General features: G+C 49.8%; 1 protein-coding gene across 1 annotated transcript; it reads right to left on the bottom strand.

Moving 5' to 3' along the window:
- Positions 1-1,623: 1,623 nt before the first annotated feature.
- On the bottom strand, positions 1,624-14,451 carry LOC116411534 (solute carrier family 52, riboflavin transporter, member 3-B-like). The gene is made up of 3 exons (XM_031903963.1): positions 12,382-14,451; positions 8,554-8,677; positions 1,624-4,985 (listed from the first exon to the last, which is right to left on the bottom strand). Exons 1-3 carry the CDS (start codon positions 13,368-13,370, stop codon positions 4,773-4,775), a joined length of 1,326 nt encoding a protein of 441 aa, XP_031759823.1. The 5' UTR covers positions 13,371-14,451; the 3' UTR covers positions 1,624-4,772.
- Positions 14,452-22,720: the final 8,269 nt, after the last annotated feature.

Genomic DNA, 22,720 nt, shown 5'->3' with positions numbered 1-22,720 from the left:
CTCACTCCCAGCCCCACTCCCTTTGCCCTGGGGGGGCTCTGTAGGGAGCCGGGGGGCCGTGCCCTGGGGGGGTCTGTAGGGAGCCGTGCCCTGGGGGGCTCTGTAGGGAGCCGGGGGGCCGTGCCCTGGGGGCTCTGTAGGGAGCCGGGGGGCCGTGCCCTGGGGGGCTCTGTAGGGAGCCGGGGGGCTGTGCCCTGGGGGGGCTCTGTAGGGAGCGGGGGTCATGCCCTGGGGGGCTCTGTAGGGAGCCGGGGGGCTCTGTAGGGAGCCGGGGGGCTGTGCCCTGGGGGGGCTCTGTAGGGAGCAGCGGTCATGCCCAGGGGGGCTCTCTAGGGAGCCGGGGGGCTGTGCCCTGGGGGGCTCTGTAGGGAGCCAGGGGGCTGTGCCCTGGGGGGCTCTGTAGGGAGCCAGGGGGCCGTGCCCTGGGGGGCTCTGTAGGGAGCCAGGGGGCCGTGCCCTGGGGGGCTCTGTAGGGAGCCGGGGGCTGTGCCCCTGGGGGGGCTCTGTAGGGAGCAGCGGTCATGCCCTGGGGGGCTCTGTAGGGAGCCGGGGGGCCGTGCCCTGGGGGGCTCTGTAGGGAGCCGGGGGGCTCTGTAGGGAGCCAGGGGGCTGTGCCCTGGGGGGCTCTGTAGGGAGCGGGGGTCATGCCCTGGGGGGCTCTGTAGGGAGCCAGGGGGCTGTGCCCTGGGGGGGCTCTGTAGGGAGCGGGGGTCATGCCCTGGGGGGCTCTGTAGGGAGCCGGGGGGCTGTGCCCTGGGGGGGCTCTGTAGGGAGCCAGGGGGGCCGTGCCCTGGGGGGGCTCTGTAGGGAGCGGGGGTCATGCCCTGGGGGGCTCTGTAGGGAGCCGGGGGGCCGTGCCCTGGGAGGCTCTGTAGGGAGCCGGGGGGCCGTGCCCTGGGGGGCTCTGTAGGGAGCCAGGGGGCTGTGCCCTGGGGGGCTCTGTAGGGAGCGGGGGTCATGCCCTGGGGGGCTCTGTAGGGAGCGGGGGTCATGCCCTGGGGGGCTCTGTAGGGAGCCGGGGGGCTGTGCCCTGGGGGGGCTCTGTAGGGAGCGGGGGTCATGCCCTGGGGGGCTCTGTAGGGAGCCGGGGGGCTGTTCTCTGGGGGGGCTCTGTAGGGAGCCAGGGGGCTGTGCCCTGGGGGACTCTGTAGGGAGCGGGGGTCATGCCCTGGGGGGCTCTGTAGGGAGCCGGGGGGCTGTGCCCTGGGGGGGCTCTGTAGGGAGCCGGGGGGCTGTGCCCTGGGGGGGCTCTGTAGGGAGCCGGGGGGCTGTGCTCTGGGGGGCTTTGTACCCGCAGGTTTCTCATTGCTCTCACTTACATACGGGGGGTTCTAGCCCAATGCTCCGACTGCTCCAAATGTGTTCTAGGTTCAACCTCTCAACTTTAGCTGCTTCCAGAGATCCGACTGTGGCCCCTGCGCTGCGGTGCAACTATAGCTCCTGTAACACTTGTTTGGCTTAGAAGGGGTTAATCCAGACTAGAATACAGTAGAGCATGTGTTACATGCGACCCCCTTTCCTAGGAGTGGGCCTTCGCCAAGTGGAAGGTTGCCTGCACGATGTAGTTGTACTACAACTCCCACAGGTACTGTGTAAGGTGTTAAGTAATAGGACGCCAGGAGCTCTTGCAGATGAACTAGTTAACTCTTTATTGTCCAAGACAGATGTTATTAATGCAGGGATCAGTAAATACTCACAGCAGCTGAGGTAGGTTGGTACAGTTAGTACAAGTTGTAAGGTACAGAGACAGTGTAGCCCACAGGGATATATGCAGGGGTAGTAGCCGGGAGTCCCAAGATGGATGCCCTTTACTGGAATGGATCCCTCCAGCCAATGGTGGTTCAGGGGTTAATACTAGCCTGAGACCTGTGTCTGAACTGTGTTCCCTACAGCAAGGCATACAGAGCCTGGGGGAGGCTAAACCCTTACAGTCTCCTATGGTGGGGCTAATGGCTGCCCTTTCTAGCTATGGCTGACTGTGCTCACTCTCCTAGAGCTGCTATTAAATACCCTGCTGTGCTTTCTATTCCTCATTCACAGGGCCCTGTCCCCAGTTGTTCCAGTCGTGTTACTGGGGCCTACAGTCTGCTCCCAGGCTCAATGGAGCTCCGCTTGGGACCTGCAGCCAATATAGAAAGCCACTCCCTCCTGCCAGACACTATATCAGCCTGCTCCCAGGCTCAATGGAGCTCCGCTTGGGACCTGCAGCCAATAGAGAAAGCCACTCCCCCTGCCAGACACTATATCAGCCTGCTCCCAGGCTCAGATGGAGCTCCGCTTGGGACCTGCAGCCAATAGAGAAAGCCACACCCCCTGCCAGACACTATATCAGCCTGCTCCCAGGCTCAGATGGAGCTCCGCTTGGGACCTGCAGCCAATAGAGAAAGCCACTCCCCCTGCCAGACACTATATCAGTCTGCTCCCAGGCTCAGATGGAGCTCCGCTTGGGACCTGCAGCCAATAGAGAAAGCCACACCCCCTTCCAGACACTATATCAGTCTGCTCCAGGCTCAGATGGAGCTCCGCTTGGGACCTGCAGCCAATAGAGAAAGCCACACCCCCTGCCAGACACTATATCAGTCTGCTCCCAGGCTCAGATGGAGCTCCGCTTGGGACCTGCAGCCAATAGAGAAAGCCACTCCCCCTGCCAGACACTATATCAGTCTGCTCCCAGGCTCAGATGGAGCTCCGCTTGGGACCTGCAGCCAATAGAGAAAGCCACACCCCCTGCCAGACACTATATCAGTCTGCCTCCCAGGCTCAGATGAGCTCCGCTTGGGACCTGCAGCCAATAGAGAAAGCCACTCCCCCTGCCAGACACTATATCAGTCTGCTCCCAGGCTCAGATGGAGCTCCGCTTGGGACCTGCAGCCAATAGAGAAAGCCACTCCCCCTGCCAGACACTATATCAGCCTGCTCCAGGCTCAGATGGAGCTCCGCTTGGGACCTGCAGCCAATAGAGAAAGCCACTCCCCCTGCCAGACACTATATCAGCCTGCTCCCAGGCTCAGATGGAGCTCCGCTTGGGACCTGCAGCCAATAGAGAAAGCCACTCGCCCTGCCAGACACTATATCAGTCTGCTCCCAGGCTCAGATGGAGCTCCGCTTGGGACCTGCAGCCAATAGAGAAAGCCACTCCCCCTGCCAGACACTATATCAGTCTGCTCCCAGGCTCAGATGGAGCTCCGCTTGGGACTGCAGCCAATAGAGAAAGCCACACCCCCTGCCAGACACTATATCAGTCTGCTCCCAGGCTCAGATGGAGCTCCGCTTGGGACCTGCAGCCAATAGAGAAAGCCACTCCCCCTGCCAGACACTATATCAGTCTGCTCCCAGGCTCAGATGGAGCTCCGCTTGGGACCTGCAGCCAATAGAGAAAGCCACTCCCCCTGCCAGACACTATATCAGCCTGCTCCAGGCTCAGATGGAGCTCCGCTTGGGACCTGCAGCCAATAGAGAAAGCCACTCCCCCTGCCAGACACTATATCAGCCTGCTCCCAGGCTCAGATGGAGCTCCGCTTGGGACCTGCAGCCAATAGAGAAAGCCACTCCCCCTGCCAGACACTATATCAGTCTGCTCCCAGGCTCAGATGGAGCTCTGCTTGGGACCTGCAGCCAATAGAGAAAGCCACACCCCCTGCCAGACACTATATCAGTCTGCTCCCAGGCTCAGATGGAGCTCTGCTTGGGACCTGCAGCCAATAGAGAAAGCCACTCCCCCTGCCAGACACTATATCAGCCTGCTCCCAGGCTCAGATGGAGCTCCGCTTGGGACCTGCAGCCAATAGAGAAAGCCACTCCCCCTGCCAGACACTATATCAGTCTGCTCCCAGGCTCAGATGGAGCTCCGCTTGGGACCTGCAGCCAATAGAGAAAGCCACTCCCCCTGCCAGACACTATATCAGTCTGCTCCCAGGCTCAGATGGAGCTCCGCTTGGGACCTGCAGCCAATAGAGAAAGCCACTCCCCCTGCCAGACACTATATCAGTCTGCTCCCAGGCTCAGATGGAGCTCCGCTTGGGACCTGCAGCCAATAGAGAAAGCCACTCCCCCTGCCAGACACTATATCAGCCTGCTCCCAGGCTCAGATGGAGCTCCGCTTGGGACCTGCAGCCAATAGATAAAGCCACTCCCCCTTCCAGACACTATATCAGTCTGCTCCCAGGCTCAGATGGAGCTCCGCTTGGGACCTGCAGCCAATAGAGAAAGCCACTCCCCCTTCCAGACACTATATCAGTCTGCTCCCAGGCTCAGATGGAGCTCCGCTTGGGACCTGCAGCCAATAGAGAAAGCCACTCCCCCTGCCAGACACTATATCAGTCTGCAGGGGCCGTGGTCGACCTATAGGGAATAGTGTTAGAACTGTAACTCAAGTACAGGGGCTCTTACCCAATAACATTAGAGTTGTGAAGAGGTGGGGGATAAAGCCATAGGGAGGGGGGGGGAATCGTTAATAAAACTGGAAGGGCTGCTGCTCAGGTTTATCTGAAGAATAGGGAGTGGCTTATAGGGGCAAGAACAAAATGGGGCATGGCCTAATAATGTTGCCACCTTACCCAAGCCCCGCCTGTTGCTCCTCCCACAGCCATAGAGTCACAAACCCTGTAGAAGTTGGAGGGGGTTCCTGGGGGACAGAATGGCCAATAATAGGCCCCACTTGTGCCCCCAGCCCCTTCCTGCTAAATGTCCCACTCTCTGTCCTTGTTACCCCCAAGTTACTTGTCCCCCAAACCCGGCCGCAAACAGGTGTGAGATTTGGGGCGCACACAGTACTACATGGGGCATCTGTTAGAACAGGGGTCCCCCGCATGGAAAAACTTATAAACATTAACTAGGGGGAACATGGTGAGCGCCCCCGCCATTGAGCCAAGCTGTACAACTGCCCCACACCATACGAGCGCCCCGTGTCCTTCATCTCTCAGGATCACCCCAATAATCACCTTGACATAAGAGAGGATCCCCACAAACAGCACCCAGCACAGCACCTACAGGGTAAAGGAGAAACAAGAAGCTTTCAGTGGGGATCATTCAATGCCCCCCCTCGGTACGGGGACAGGGGGCTGGGTACTGGGACAGGGGGGGTACGGGGGGCTGGGTACTGGGACAGGGGGCTGGGTACTGGGACAGGATGGGTACGGGGACAGGGGGGCTGGGTGCAGGGACAGGGGGCTGGGTACGGGACAGGGGGTGCAGGGACAGGGGGCTGGGTACGGGGACAGGGGGCTGGGTGCGGGGACAGGGGGGTGCAGGGACAGGGGGCTGGGGACGGGGGGGCTGGGTACGGGGACAGGGGGGTGCAGGGACAGGGGGCTGGGTACAGGGACGGGGGGGGCTGGGTACGGTTACAGGGGCGGGTGCGGGGACGGGATGGGTACGGGACAGGGGGGCTGGGTCGGGGACGGGATGGGTACGGGACAGGGGCTGGGTGCAGGGACAGGGGCTGGGGACGGGGGGGTTGGGTAGGGGACAGGGGGCTGGGTGCAGGGACAGGCTGGGGACGGGGGGGCTGGGTACGGGACAGGGGGGCTGGGTGCAGGGACAGGGGGCTGGGGACGGGGGGGGCTGGTACGGGACAGGGGGGCTGGGTGCAGGGACAGGGGACTAGGGACGGGGTGCTGGGTACGGGGACAGAGGGGGCTGGGTGCAGGGACGGGGGGGGCTGGGTATGGGGACAGGGGGGGTGCAGGGACAGGGGCTGGGTACAGGGACAGGGGGGGCTGGGTACAGGGACAGGGGGGGCTGGGTACGGGGACAGGGGGCTGGTACGGGGACAGGATGGGTACGGGGACAGGGGGGGGACAGGGTGCAGGGACAGGGGGCTGGGTACGGGGACAGGGGGGTGCAGGGACAGGGGGCTGGGTACGGGGACAGGATGGGTACGGGGACAGGGGGGTGCAGGGACAGGGGCTGGGTACGGGGGACAGGGGGTGCAGGGACAGGGGGCTGGGTACGGGACAGGGGGCTGGGTACGGGGACAGGGGGCTGGGTACGGGGACAGGGGGGCTGGGTACGGGGACAGGGGGGTCAGGGACAGGGGCTGGGTACGGGGACAGGGGGGTGCAGGGACAGGGGCTGGGTACGGGGACAGGGGCTCGCGTACGGGGACAGGATGGGTACGGGGACAGGGGGGCTGGGTACGGGGACAGGGGGTGCAGGGACAGGGGGCTGGGTACGGGGACAGGGGGGCTGGGTACGGGGACAGGGGGTGCAGGGACAGGGGGCTGGGTACGGGGACAGGGGGGTGCAGGGACAGGGGCTGGTACGGGGACAGGGGGGCTGGGTACGGGGACAGGGGGGTGCAGGGACAGGGGCTGGGTACGGGGACAGGGGTGTGCAGGGACAGGGGGGACTGGGCGGACAGGGGCTGGGTACGGGACAGGGGGTGCAGGGACAGGGGGCTGGGTACGGGGACAGGGGGCTGGGTACGGGGACAGGGGGGCTTGGGTACGGGGACAGGGGGGTGCAGGGACAGGGGGGCTGGGTACGGGGACAGGGGGGTACGGGGACAGTAGGAGGAGCAGGGGCCGTGCAGTTATTGGGAGAGAGGGAGAACATTTAACAATAACAAAAGAACCTTCTGGAAATACAAAGTTCCTTTGGATTAAGGATTAGACGCCTGCCCCACTGGAATGAGCTCGGGGGATTAGCCCCGTGGGGGGGCAGCCCGGGGTAGGAATGCTGCTTATGCGGAACAAGAAACACCTGCTGGATGGGACTGGCTGAAGGCGCCATCGCTCTGGTTGGGGAGTAACTCACTGCCGGGGGGCAACAGATTCCAATATACACTCCCCTGGATTGAGTAAAACAATGACACTCAGTGAGTTTGCTCACGGTTGGATTGAGTAAAACAATGACACTCAGTGAGTTTGCTCACGGTTGGATTGAGTAAAACAATGATACTCAGTGAGTTTGCTCACGGTTGGATTGAGTAAAACAATGATACTCAGTGAGTTTGCTCACGGTTGGATTGAGTAAAACAATGATACTCAGTGAGTTTGCTCACAGTTGGATTGAGTAAAACAATGATACTCAGTGAGTTTGCTCACAGTTGGATTGAGTAAAACAATGATACTCAGTGAGTTTGCTCACAGTTGGATTGAGTAAAACAATGATACTCAGTGAGTTTGCTCATGGTTGGATTGAGTAAAACAATACTCAGTGAGTTTGCTCACAGTTGGATTGAGTAAAACAATGACACTCAGTGAGTTTGCTCACAGTTGGATTGAGTAAAACAATGATACTCAGTGAGTTTGCTCACAGTTGGATTGAGTAAAACAATGATACTCAGTGAGTTTGCTCACGGTTGGATTGAGTAAAACAATGACACTCAGTGAGTTTGCTCACGGTTGGATTGAGTAAAACGATACTCAGTGAGTTTGCTCACAGTTGGATTGAGTAAAAGAATGATACTCAGTGAGTTTGCTCACGGTTGGATTGAGTAAAACAATGACACTCAGTGAGTTTGCTCCACAGTTGGATTGAGTAAAACAATGATACTCAGTGAGTTTGCTCACGGTTGGATTGAGTAAACAATGATACTCAGTGAGTTTGTTCACGTTGGGATTGAGTAAAAACAATGATACTCAGTGAGTTTGCTCACGTTGGATTGAGTAAAACAATGATACTCAGTGAGTTTGCTCACGGTTGGATTGAGTAAAACAATGATACTCAGTGAGTTTGCTCACGGTTGGATTGAGTAAAACAATGATACTCAGTGAGTTTGCTCACGGTTGGATTGAGTAAAACAATGACACTCAGTGAGTTTGCTCACGGTTGGATTGAATAAAAGAATGATACTCAGTGAGTTTGCTCACGGTTGGATTGAGTAAAACAATGATACTCAGTGAGTTTGCTCCACGTTGATTGAGTAAAACAATGATACTCAGTGAGTTTGCTGACGTTGATTGAGTAAACAATGATACTCAGTGAGTTTGCTCACGGTTGGATTGAGTAAAAACACATGATACTCAGTGAGTTTGCTCACGGTTGGATTGAGTAAAACAATGATACTCAGTGAGTTTGCTCACGGTTGGATTGAGTAAAACAATGATACTCAGTGAGTTTGCTGACGGTTGGATTGAGTAAAACAATGATACTCAGTGAGTTTGCTCACGGTTGGATTGAGTAAAACAATGATACTCAGTGAGTTTGCTCACAGCACGAGAGAATCACACAAAGAACATCACTTAATAAGAGGCAATAAGTAGGAGCACACACTCACACCCAATCTCACACACACTCACTCACACCCAATCTCACACACACTCAATCACACACACTCACACACTCACACTCAATCACACTCACACTTAATCACACTCACTCACACACACTCACTCACACACACTCAATCACACACACTCACAAACACACACACTCACACTCAATCACACTTAATCACACACACTCACTCAATCACACTCACACACACTCACTCACACACACTCACACTCAATCACACTCACTCACACATAAGATAGAATGGTGCAAGTGGGAGAAGGAGCTGGTGTACTCATGGTGGGGCCGCGGGGCAGAAACACTTTGGATACTTACAATGATGGCGCCCCCAGCGCTGGAGTAAAGCAGGAGGGGGCACGGGCTCAGAACTGCCATGCCCATAATATAACAACCAATGCCAGTGCCCGTTACAGTCAGGATGCCCATTGATAGGAGAGATCTGAAAGGGGGCGGGGTTACATAATAAAGAGGGAAATCATTAACAGAACTCAACTATACCTGCCCCTCCTACTACTAATACTCAGCTATACCTGCCCCTCCTACTACTAATACTCAGCTATACCTGCCCCTCCTACTACTAATACTCAGCTATACCTGCCCCTCCTACTACTAATATTCTGCCCTATACCTGCCCCTCCTACTACTAATACTCTGCTATACCTGCCCCTCCTACTACTAATACTCTGCTATACCTGCCCCTCCTACTACTAATACTCTGCTATACCTGCCCCTCCTACTACTAATACTCAGCTATACCTGCCCCTCCTACTACTAATATTCTGCTATACCTGCCCCTCCTACTACTAATACTCAGCTATACCTGCCCCTCCTACTACTAATACTCTGCTATACCTGCCCCTCCTACTACTAATACTCAGCTATACCTCCCCTCCTACTACTAATACTCTGCTATACCTGCCCCTCCTATACTAATATTCTGCAAACTATACCTGCCTCTTCCTACCTAATACTCTGCTATACCTGCCCCTCCTACTACTAATACTCTGCTATACCTGCCCCTCCTACTACTAATACTCAGCTATACCTGCCCCTCCTACTACTAATACTCAGCTATACCTGCCCCTCCTACTACTAATACTCTGCTATACTGCCCTCCTACTACTAATACTCTGCTATACCTGCCCCTCCTACTACTAATACTCTGCTATACCTGCCCCTCCTACTACGAATACTCACTATACCTGCCCCTCCTACTACTAATACTCTGCTATACCTGCCCCTCCTACTACGAATATTCTGCTATACCTGCCCCTCCTACTACTAATACTCTGCTATACCTGCCCCTCCTACTACTAATACTCTGCTATACCCTCCCCTCCTACTACTAATACTCTGCTATACCTGCCCCTCCTAACTACTAATACTCTGCTATACCTCCCCCCTCCTACTACTAATACTCAGCTATACCTGCCCCTCCTACTACTAATACTCAGCTATACCTGCCCCTCCTACTACTAAATTCTGCATATACCTGCCCTTTCCTACTACTTACATACTCAGCTATACCTGCCCCTCCTACTACTAATACTCTGCTATACCTGCCCTCCTACTACTAATACTCAGCTATACCTGCCCCTCCTACTACTAATACTCTGCTATACCTGCCCTCCTACTACGAATACTCTGCTATACCTGCCCCTCCTACTACTAATACTCTGCTATACCTGCCCCTCCTACTACTAATACTCTGCATATACCTGCCCCTCCTACTACTAATACTCTGCTATACCTGCCCCTCCTACTACTAATACTCTGCTATACCTGCCCCCTCCACTAATAATACTCTGCTATACCTGCCCCTCCTACTATGAATATTCTGCTATACCTGCCCCTCCTACTACTAATACTCAGCTATACCTGCCCCTCCTACTACTAATACTCAGCTATACCTGCCCCTCCTACTACTAATACTCTGCTATACCTGCCCCTCCTACTACTAATACTCAGCTATACCTGCCCCTCCTACTACTAATAATCTGCTATACCTGCCCCTCCTACTACTAATAATCTGCTATACCTGCCCCTCCTACTACTAATACTCAGCTATACCTGCCCCTCCTACTACTAATACTCTGCTATACCTGCCCCTCCTACTACTAATACTCTATACCTATACAATGCCCCTCCTACTACTAATACTCTGCTATACCTGCCCCTCCTACTACTAATTAACTCAGCTATACCTGCCCCTCCTACTACTAATACTCTGCTATACCTATGCCCCTCCTACTACTAATACTCAGCTATACCTGCCCCTCCTACTACTAATACTCTGCTATACCTGCCCCTCCTACTACGAATATTCTGCTATACCTGCCCCTCCTACTACTAATACTCTGCTATACCTGCCCCTCCTACTACTAATACTCTGCTATACCTGCCCCTCCTACTACTAATACTCAGCTATACCTGCCTCCTACTACTAATACTCAGCTATACCTGCCCCTCCTACTACTAATACTCTGCTATACCTGCCCTCCTACTACGAATACTCTGCTATACCTGCCCCTCCTACTACGAATATTCTTGCTATACCTGCCCCTCCTACTACTGATACTCTGCTATACCTGCCCCTCCTACTACTAATACTCGGCTATACCTGCCCCTCCTACTACTAATACTCTGCTATACCTGCCCCTCCTACTACTAATACTCTGCTATACCTGCCCCTCCTACTACGAATATTCTGCTATACCTGCCCCTCCTACTACTAATACTCAGCTATACCTGCCCCTCCTACTACTAATACTCTGCTATACCTGCCCCTCCTACTACTAATACTCTGCTATACCTGCCCCTCCTACTACGAATATTCTGCTATACCTGCCCCTCCTACTTACTAATACTCTGCTATACCTGCCCCTCCTACTACGAATATTCTGCTATACCTGCCCCTCCTAGTACTGATACTCTGCATACCTGCCCCTCCTACTACTAATACTCTGCTATACTTGCCCCTCCTACTACTAATACTCTGCTATACCTGCCCCTACTAACTTACTAATACTCAGCTATACCTGCCCCTCCTACTACTAATACTCTGCTATACCTGCCCCTCCTACTACTAATACTCTGCTATACCTGCCCCTCCTACTACTAATACTCTGCTATTACCTGCCCCTCCTACTATGAATATTCTGATATACCTGCCCCTCCTAGTACTGATACTCTGCTATACCTGCCTCCTAGTACTAATACTCTGCTATACCCTGCCCCTCCTACTACGAAATATTCTGCTATACCTGCCCCTCCTAGTACTGATACTCTGCTATACCTGCCCCTCCTACTACTAATACTCTGCTATACCTGCCCCTCCTTACTAATACTCTGCTATACCTGCCCCTCCTACTACTAATACTCTGCTATACCTGCCCCTCCTACTACTAATACTTAGCTATACCTGCCCCTCCTACTACTAATACTCTGCTATACCTGCCCCTCCTACTACTAATACTCTGCTATACCTGCCCCTCCTACTACTAATACTCTGCTATACCTGCCCCTCCTACTACTAATACTCTGCTATACCTGCCCCTCCTACTACGAATATTCTGCTATACCTGCCCCTCCTAGTACTGATACTCAGCTATACCTGCCCCTCCTACTACTAATACTCTGCTATACCTGCCCCTCCTACTACTAATACTCTGCTATACCTGCCCCTCCTACTACTAATACTCTGCTATACCTGCCCCTCCTACTACTAATACTCTGCTATACCTGCCCCTCCTACTACTAATACTCTGCTATACCTGCCCCTCCTACTACTAATACTCTGCTATACCTGCCCCTCCTACTACTAATACTCTGCTATACCTGCCCCTCCTACTACTAATACTCTGCTATACCTGCCCCTCCTACTACTAATACTCTGCTATACCTGCCCCTCCTACTACTAATACTCAGCTATACCTGCCCCTCCTACTACTAATACTCTGCTATACCTGCCCCTCCTACTATGAATATTCTGATATACCTGCCCCTCCTAGTACTGATACTCTGCTATACCTGCCCCTCCTAGTACTAATACTCTGCTATACCTGCCCCTTGCACTCCTACTAGTAATACTCTGCTAATCCTATATACTTACCCCTGGCACTCCTGCTACATTAAGTGACTCACCTGTCGGGCAGGTACATTGCAATACCACATGCCAGTGGATTTGCCATTGCAGCGAGTGTTGCAGCCAGGTGGTAGATTTGCCCTCCATAGGGCATGCAGGAGTAGGTCTGCACTGCGGGCAGGACTGCATTGGTGAGGGCATTGACCCAGCCCAGGACTAGGAAGATAAACAGGCCCTGCACCCAGGTGTATGTTGTTTTTCCTTTCTGACTTCCCGTTCCCTCCTTGGCTCTAGCCACTGGCTCCCCCATCATTGGGCTCTGCTCCACACCCCCTGAATCTACCGCCGCTTCCTCCATCCTTTCCCTGTCTTGTATCTGGCATGTCTCGTTGGGCATTCGGTTTAGCATGATGAAAGAAAGCAGGGAGGTGGCCATCATGCCTGTCAGGAACAAGAAGAAACCCCACACTGGGAAGTTGGCCTGCTGGTACTGTGTGCTGAGCGTCACATTCATCTGGGTTCCATTTGCCTGTGTTGCATTTTCAGATACACAATGTACCATGCCAACTCCCTGTCCCAGGGCAATCAAAGCTGGCATCAGCCCACTTAGACCTTCCCCAACAAAGTAGGTGGTGAGGTACACAGGTCTGAGTCGACTCATGTATGGCAAAAAGGTGACAGAAGATGTGCAGTCTACCAGTGCCAGACAGAAAATCAAAGCCAACAGAGCTGTGCTTCTCCTGGACCCACCTATCCAGCTTGTCTCATTCCAGAGGAAGGTCAACAGCAAACAAGTCAATGCCCCGACCACAAGCAGCAGATATATCACTAGCCCCTCGTTCAGACGCTTAGGCTGGAATTTGTGTGTAAGGGTAACTGCTAGTGGGCCAATGTTGGCAAACTGGATTAGAAGTGTGAGGTATGAGGGCAGTTCCCAGCCCTCTGGAGCATGTGGCACAATCAAGGGCAGTTCCACCCAGACCCCATTGATAGCTACCCAAGAACCAAGTCCCAACAGACAGCACAGAAGATGCACAACCAAAACCATGGCTCCGTGTATATTTAGATGAGTAAAATGATACAGTATCTACAGTTTGGGCTTTAGGCTTTGCAGAAATAGTTGTGAGGGTGGCACCACTCTATAGGGTGTTTGATGCTGTCCCCTTGCTTGGGGTCTCCTTGCAGATGTGAGGAACTGTAGTGCAATCAAATAAATTGTTGGCCAATCTGAGCTACCAGAGATGAGTTAGATAACATTTGCTTAAGATGTAATAAAACAGTAGTAGAATCAGCTGTCCTTTGCCCCCATGGTAGGTGTGGACAGGAACAGAATTAGAATCCTAGGTGTGAGGGACAGTAGAAGGATCAGGTATTCTTTCCTGAGTTGGTAGGTGTGAGGGACAGTAGAAGGATCAGATATTCTTTGATCAGTTGGTAGGTGTGAGGGGCAGTAGAAGGATCAGATATTCTTTCCTGAGTTGGTAGGTGTGAGGGACAGTAGAAGGATCAGATATTCTTTGCTCAGTCGGTAGGTGTGAGGGGCAGTAGAAGGATCAGATATTCTTTGCTCAGTCGGTAGGTGTGAGGGACAGTAGAAGCACCAGATATTCTTTGCTCAGTCGGTAGGTGTGAGGGACAGTAGAAGGATCAGGTATTCTTTGCTCAGTCGGTAGGTGTGAGGGACAGTAGAAGGATCAGGTATTCTTTGCTCAGTCGGTAGGTGTGAGGGACAGTAGAAGGATCAGGTATTCTTTCCTGAGTTGGTAGGTGTGAGGGACAGTAGAAGCACCAGATATTCTTTGCTCAGTCGGTAGGTGTGAGGGACAGTAGAAGGATCAGATATTCTTTGCTCAGTCGGTAGGTGTGAGGGACAGTAGAAGGATCAGGTATTCTTTCCTGAGTTGGTAGGTGTGAGGGACAGTAGAAGCACCAGATATTCTTTGCTCAGTCGGTAGGTGTGAGGGACAGTAGAAGGATCAGATATTCTTCTTTGCATTGGTAGGTGTGAGGGACAGTAGAAGGATCAGATATTCTTTGCTCAGTTGGTAGGTGTGAGGGACAGTAGAAGGATCAGATATTCTTTGCTGAGTTGGTAGGTGTGAGGGACAGGGGAGAAGGAAAAGATATTCTTTGCTCTGTCAGTATGTGAATGAGAGCAGGTAAGTAAATGAATAAGTGAGCGAATGAGAGAGCGGGTAAGTAAATGAATAAGCAAGTGAATGGGAGAGCGGGTAAGTAAATGAATAAGCAAGTGAATGGGAGAGCGGGTAAGTAAATGAATAAGTAAGTGAATGGGAGAGCGGGTAAGTAAATGAATAAGCAAGTGAATGGGAAAGCGGGTAAGTAAATGAATAAGCAAGTGAATGAGAGCGGGTAAGTAAATGAATAAGCAAGTGAATGAGAGCGGGTAAGTAAATGAATAAGCGAGTGAATGGGAGAGCAAGTAAGTAAATGAATAAGTGAGTGAATGAGAGCAGTTAAGTAAATGAATAAGCGAGCAAATGAGAGAGCGGGTAAGTAAATGAATAAGCAAGTGAATGGGAGAGCGGGTAAGTAAATGAATAAGCAAGTGAATGGGAGAGCGGGTAAGTAAATGAATAAGTAAGTGAATGGGAGAGCAGGTTAGTAAATGAATAAGGGAGTGAATGAGAGAGTGGGTAAGTTAATGAATAGCCTGTGAATGAGAGAGCAGGTAAGTAAATGAATAAGCGTGTGAATGAGAGAGCAGGTAAGTAAATGAATAAGCAAGTGAATGGGAGAGCGGGTAAGTAAATGAATAAGGGAGTGAATGAGAGTGGGTAAGTAAATGAATAAGGGAGTGAATGAGAGCGGGTAATTAAATGAATAAGCGAGTAAATGAGAGAGTGGGTAAGTAAATGAATAAGCGAGTGAATAGGAGAGCGGGTAAGTAAATGAATAAGAAAGTGAATGGGAGAACGGGTAAGTAAATGAATAAGGGAGTGAATGAGAGTGGATAAGTAAATGAATAAGCGAGTGAATGATAGAGTGGGTAATTAAATGAATAAGCGAGTGAATGGGAGAGTGGGTAAGTAAATGAATAAGTGAGTGAATGAGAGCAGGTAAGTAAATGAATAAGCGAGTGAATGAGAGAGCGGGTAAGTAAATGAATAAGCGAGTGAATGAGAGCGGGTAAGTAAATGAATAAGCAAGTGAATGGGAGAGCGGGTAAGTAAATGAATAAGCGAGTGAATGAGAGCAGGTAAGTAAATGAATAAGCGATTGAATGAGAGAGCGGGTAAGTAAATGAATAAGCAAGTGAATGAGAGCGGGTAAGTAAATGAATAAGCAAGTGAATGGGAGAGCAAGTAAGTAAATGAATAAGCGAGTGAATGAGAGCGGGTAAGTAAATGAATATGCGATTCAATGAGAGAGCAGGTAAGTAAATGAATAAGCAAGTGAATGGGAAAGTGGTTAAATAAATGAATAAGCGAGTGAATGAGAGCAAGTAAGTAAATGAATAAGCGATTGAATAAGAGAGCGGGTAAGTAAATGAATAAGCGAGTGAATAAGAGCGGGTAAGTAATTGAATAAGTGAGTGAATGAGAGAGCGGGTAAGTAAATGAAAAAGAAAGTGAATAAGAGAGCGGGTAAATAAATAAATAAGTGAGTGAATGAGAGCAGGTAAGTAAATGAATAAGCGAGTGAACGAGAGAGCGGGTAAGTAAATGAATAAACAAGTGAATGAGAGTGGGTAAGTAAATGAATAAGCAAGTGAATGGGAGAGCGGGTAAGTAAATGAATAAGCGAGTGAATGAGAGCGGGTAAGTAAATGAATAAGCAAGTGAATGGGAGAGCGGCTAAGTAAATGAATAAGCGAGTGAATGAGAGCGGGTAAGTAAATGTATAAGCGATTGAATGAGAAAGCAGGTAAGTAAATGAATAAGCGAGTGAACGGGAGAGCGGGTAAGTAAATGAATAAGCGAGTGGTGGTAGGTGCTCTGCTTGCTCTGGTGGTAGGTGCTCTGTAAGTGATTGCTCTTTAAGTGGGACTCTGTAAGTGGAGTTATAAACTCAGGGAGTTAAGTGGGGACTCTGTAAGTGGAGTTATAAACTCAGGGAGTTAAGTGGGGGCTCTGTAAGTGGAGTTATAAACTCAGGGAGTTAAACACTAAGGGAGTTAAAAGCAAGGTAAAACAAGGTATTTACTACAAGTCCTTACACCTATTTTTGTTTAACTGTTCTTGTAACTGGGAGAATGAGTGGTAGCAACATTGAAGGTCTGACACAGTGCACAGCCTGCCACATGTATGCAGTTGTGGAACAACAGTTCCAAAGTGCCACCTCTGTTGTGGATGTGAGCGAATTGCCACTTTAGAGGCTCGCGTTAGAGTCCTAGAGGAACACGTTGCAACACTGCGTTCAATCAACAATCTTGAGAGGGGTCTCTTGTTAACTGAACAAGAACTAGTGGGGTCAGATAGTAGGGGGGGAGGGGAGCAGCAAAAGGATGATAGGGCAGTAAGCTGGGTGACAGTTAGAAAATCTAGTGTGGGGAAAAGGAAAAGGGAGGCTGCTCCAGGGTTTGCGCATCCCAACAGATTTGCCAGATTGTGTGAAGAAGATGGGAGTGTGAACTCTGGATTGGCGGTTCTAGGTGAGGCTGATCTCTCTAACAGCCGGGAGACCAGTTTCACTAGTAGTGGTGGGGAGGAGAGCAGAGCTAGGCCTAAACAGATGGTGGTTATAGGGGATTCGATCATTAGGAAAGTGGACAGGGTAATCTGTCGAGCGGATCGCTTCAACCGGACAGTTTGCTGTCTTCCTGGTGCCAGGGTTCGGCATGTGGTTGATCGGGTTGACACATTATTGGGAGGGGCTGGGCATGACCCGGCTGTCTTGGTACATATCGGTACTAACGACAAAATGAACGGTAGGTGGGGGACTTTAAAGAGTGAGTTCAGGGATCTAGGCTCTAAGATTAGGCAAAGGTCCTCCAATGTCATTTTTTCGGAAATTTTGCCAGTGCCACGTGCAAGTTTAGGGAGACAGCGGGAGCTTAGGGAGCTAAATGCGTGGCTAAAGTCTTGGTGTAGGAAGGAAGGGTTTGGGTTCCTAGAGCACTGGGCTGACTTTTCCTTGGGGTACAATCTATACAGCCCTGACGGATTGCACCTCAATGGAAGGGGGTCTGCTGTGCTAGGGGAGAGAATGGTTAAGAGGTTGGAGGAGTGTTTAAACTAGACAAGGGGGGGGTGGGTGAGCTAGAATTCCATGGGAAAATTAGTGTAGACGGGGTAGGGGGACTAGCAAAGGGTTGTGGGGGAGGAGTGAGGGGGGCATATAGTTTATCAGATAAGGAGCTTCCGTTACAAGGAAAGCAGTCTCATAATTGCCTTAGCTCTAATTCTCCCTTAGCTAATGTAAACATCAGAGGGAGAAGTAATAATCTCCGCTGCATGCTGGCTAATGCGCGTAGCTTGTCGGGTAAATTAGGGGAGCTGCAAGCTATTGCATGTATTGATAATTATGATTTAATAGGTATCACTGAGACCTGGTGGGATGATAAATGCGACTGGGCTGTGAATTTAAATGGGTATACGCTTTTTAGGAGGGACAGAGAGATTAAAAAGGGTGGAGGGGTTTGTCTTTACGTAAAGTCAGATTTAAAGCCATGTAATAAAGACATTACCAATGAAAACGTTGAATCTCTTTGGGTAGAAATTTCAGTAGGGCTGAAGGTCACAAAGAAAATGATCATTGGTGTATGTTATAAACCACCCCGTATAGATGAGGGGGATGAGGCCCAGCTATTGTTGCAAATGGAGGAGGCTTCAAAACTGGGTCATGTTGTTGTTATGGGGGACTTTAATTATCCGGACATTGACTGGAGTAATGGGGGGGCTAAGTCAGAAAAAGCTAGTAGGTTAGTAAATATGCTAAATGACAACTTTTTATTTCAGGCAGTTCAAGAACCCACTAGGAATGACGCTATTTTGGACCTGGTGATTTCTAATAATAATGAACTTATCTCTAACATTTGTGTGGGTGAGCATTTGGGGAACAGTGATCACAACATGGTCTCCTTTGAGATAATGCTGCAGAGACAGCTCTATAAGGGAGTAACTAAAACATTCAATTTTAGACGTGCAGACTTTGCCAGTATAAGGGCATCTCTGCAATGTGTCAACTGGGAAAGGCTTTTCATGGGGTTAGACACAGAAGGAAAATGGAACATCTTTATAACATTGCTTTGTAGGTATACACAACAGTATATTCCCCTTGTAAGCAAGGAGAGGCATCGCAAAGCAAAACCTTTATGGCTGAATAAAAGTGTTAGTGTCGAGGTTGGTAAGAAAAAACGTGCTTTTAGGGCATTCAAGTTAGCTGGGACAGCAGAAACTTTCATCAGGTACAAGGAAGCAAATAAAGCAGCAAAAAAGCTATCAGGCAAGCTAAAATAGAGATGGAAAGGGATATTGCAGCTAGGAGTAAAAAGAATCCAAAATTATTTTTTAATTATGTGAATAGTAAAAAAATGAAGCAAGAAGGGGTGGGAACTTTATTATCACGGGGGGGTACGTTGGTTGATGAAAACGGGGAAAAAGCTGAAATTTTGAACTCTTATTTTTCATCTGTCTATACATCTGAGGAGCCAGATAATGAAGGCTTCCCTTGTAATATGCCCAGTTCTAGTAATTTAGCTACTGACGCATGGGTCACTCGGGGGGGAATTCAAATGATACTTGAACATGTAAAGGTAAACAAAGGTCCAGGGCCGGATGGGATTCATCCCAGGGTATTAAATGAGCTGAGCGCTGTGATTGCCAAACCTCTTCACTTAATTTTTCAGGATTCATTGAGGTCTGGCATGGTGCCAAGAGACTGGCGGATTGCTAATGTGGTGCCGTTATTTAAAAAGGGATCCCGTTCTCAGCCTGAAAACTATAGGCCTGTTAGTCTGACATCAGTAGTAGGAAAACTTTTGGAAGGGGTAATAAGGGATAGGGTACTTGAATACATTGCAGTTCACAATACTATTAGTTTGTGCCAGCATGGTTTTATGCGTAACAGATCTTGCCAGACTAATTTAGTCGCCTTTTATGAGGAGGTGAGTAGGAATCTCGATGCTGGAATGGCAGTTGATGTCATCTACTTGGACTTTGCTAAAGCGTTTGATACAGTACCTCACAGAAGGTTAATGATCAAATTAAGGAATATTGGCCTATAACATAATATCTGTAATTGGATAGAGAACTGGCTGAAGGATAGAGTACAAAGAGTGGTGGTAAATGGAACATTTTCTAATTGGGCCAGTGTGGTTAGTGGAGTACCGCAGGGGTCAGTCCTTGGGCCTTTGCTGTTTAACTTGTTTATTAATGACCTGGAGGTGGGCATAGACAGTATTGTTTCTATTTTTGCTGATGACACTAAATTGTGCAAAACTATAAGTTCCATGCAGGATGCTGCCGCTTTGCAGAGCGATTTGACAAAATTAGATAACTGGGCAGCAAAATGGAAAATGAGGTTCAATGTTGATAAGTGCAAAGTTATGCACTTTGGTAGAAATAATATAAACGCAAACTATCTACTGAATGGTAGTGTGTTGGGGGTATCCTTAATGGAGAAGGATCTAGGGGTTTTTGTTGATAACAAGTTGTCTAATGCCAGGCAGTGTCATTCTGTGGCTACTAAAGCAAATAAAGTGCTGTCTTGTATAAAAAAGGGCATTGACTCAAGGGATGAGAACATAATTTTGCCCCTTTATAGGTCCCTGGTAAGGCCTCACCTTGAGTATGCAGTGCAGTTTTGGGCTCCAGTCCTTAAGAAGGATATTAATGAGCTGGAGAGAGTGCAGAGACGTGCAACTAAACTGGTTAAGGGGATGGAAGGGTTAAACTATGAGGTTAGACTGTCGAGGTTGGGGTTGTTTTCTCTGGAAAAGAGGCGCTTGCGAGGGGACATGATTACTCTGTACAAGTACATTAGAGGGGATTATAGGCAGTTGGGGGATGTTCTTTTTTCCCATAAAAACAATCAACGCACCAGAGGTCACCCCTTTAGATTAGAGGAAAGGAGTTTCCATTTGAAGCAGCGTAGGTGGTTTTTCACGGTGAGGGCAGTGAGGGGGTTGGGGAATGCCCCTAGAGATGGGGTAATGGCAGATTCTGTTAATGCCTTTAAGAGGGGCCTGGATGAGTTCTTGATCAATCAGAATATCCAAGGCTATTGTGATACTAATATCTACAGTTAGTACTAGTGGTTGTATTTATAGTTTATGTATGTGAGTGTATAGATTGGTAGGTGTGGGTTAGGTGTGCTGGGTTTACTTGGATGGGTTGAACTTGATGGACACAGGTCTTTTTTCAACCCTATGTAACTATGAGTGAATGAGAGCAGGTAAGTAAATGAATAAGCGATTGAATGAGAGCAGGTAAGTAAATAAATAAGCGAGTGAATGAGAGCGGGTAAGTAAATGAATAAGCAAGTTAATGGGAGAGCGGGTAAGTAAATCAATAAGTAAGTGAATGGGAGAGCAGGTAAGTAAATGAATAAGAAAGTGAATGGGAGAGCGGGTAAGTAAATGAATAAGAAAGTGAATGGGAGGGCGGGTAAGTAAATGAATAAGCGATTGAATGAGAGAGAGGGTAAGTAAATGAATAAGCAAGTGAATGTGAGCGGGTAAGTAAATGAATAAGCAAGTGAATGAGAGTGAGTAAGTAAATGAATAAGCGATTGAATGAGAGAGCGGGTAAGTAAATAAATAAGCGAGTGAATGAGAGCGGGTAAGTAAATGAATAAGCAGGTGAATGAGAGTGGGTAAGTAAATGAATAAGCAAGTGAATGGGAGAGCGGGTAAGTAAATGAATAAGTGAGTGAATGAGAGCGGGTAAGTAAATGTATAAGTGAGTGAATGAGAGCGGGTAAGTAAATGAATAAGCGTTTGAATAAGAGAGCAGGTAAGTAAATGAATAAGCGAGTGAATGGGAGAGCGGGTAAGTAATTGAATAAGCAAGTGAATGAGAGCAGGTAAGTAAATGAATAAGCGATTGAATGAGAGAGTGGGTAAGTAAATAAATAAGCGAGTGAATGAGAGCGGGTAAGTAAATGAATAAGCAAGTGAATGGTAGAGCAGGTAAATAAATGAATAAGCAAGTGAATGAGAGCAGGTAAGTAAATGAATAAGCAAGTGAACGGGAGAGCGGGTAAGTAAATGAATAAGCAAGTGAATGAGAGCGGGTAAGTAAATGAATAAGCAAGTGAATGAGAGCGGGTAAGTAAATGAATAAGCAAGTGAACGGGAGAGCGGGTAAGTAAATGAATAAGCGAGTGAATGAGAGCGGGTAAGTAAATGAATAAGCAAGTGAATGAGAGTGGATAAGTAAATGAATAAGCAAGTGAATGGGAGAGCGGGTAAGTAAATTAATAAGCGAGTGAATGAGAGAGGGTAAGAAAATGTACAAGCGTGTGAGAGTGGGTAAGTAAATGAATAAGCGATTGAATGAGAGAGCAGGTAAGTAAATGAATAAGTGTGTGAATGAGAGCGGGTAAGTAAATGAATATGCGAGTGAATGGGAGAGCGGGTAAGTAAATGAATAAACGAGTGAATGAGAGAGCGGGTAAGTAAATGAGTAAGCGGGTAAGTAACTTAAGGTTAGTAGATGAGTATGTCAGGAACTCCCTGGATTAGAACCAGGACCAGGTATTTGTTGGCAGCTGTTCCTCCAGGTTGTGCCACAGGGGGCAGTGCAGGGATGGGCTGATTACACCAATGTCTCTATTCCCTAACCACCCCCATGATCCGGCTGCAGGCAATTGCCCAATTAAGGGGCTAGTTAAACTTGCCTCTTGCAACAGCCTGTGCTGGATCATTGGCCCATTCTGCTAATCTGACCCGTCTGGCAACCTGAGTGCTGGTTCCTTGTTCCAGTTATTCCAGTTCCTCAGTTTCCTTTCCTGTTCCCCCTGATCTGACTTCCCAGTTTAACCACTGCCCATTTTCTGCCCGTCCTTCCACTGGTTATATGCAGTAGGTCATCCTACCCCCCCATACCCCCAAAGTGCATCTCCCCCTCCTGCCCCCATACTGCACTGTCCTACTGCTCCCCTAAAGTGCATCTCCCCATCCTGCCCCCATACTGCATTGTCCTACTGCTCCCCTAAAGTTCATCTCCCCATCCTGCCCCCATACTGCATTGTCCTACTGCTCCCCTAAAGTGCATCTCCCCCTCCTGCCCCCATACTGTATTGTCCTACTGCTCCCCTAAAGTGCATCTCCCCCTCCTGCCCCCATACTGCATTGTCCTACTGCTCCCCTAAAGTTCATCTCCCCATCCTGCCCCCATACTGCATTGTCCTACTGCTCCCCTAAAGTGCATCTCCCCATCCTGCCCCCATACTGCACTGTCCTACTGCTCCCCTAAAGTGCATCTCCCCCTC

The sequence above is a fragment of the Xenopus tropicalis genome, chromosome 6 (genome assembly GCF_000004195.4).
Source record: "Xenopus tropicalis strain Nigerian chromosome 6, UCB_Xtro_10.0, whole genome shotgun sequence".
Classification (NCBI taxonomy): Eukaryota; Metazoa; Chordata; class Amphibia; order Anura; family Pipidae; genus Xenopus; species Xenopus tropicalis.
Note: the sequence above shows the minus strand (reverse complement) of the source record. Positions and strands in the feature narration are given on the sequence as shown.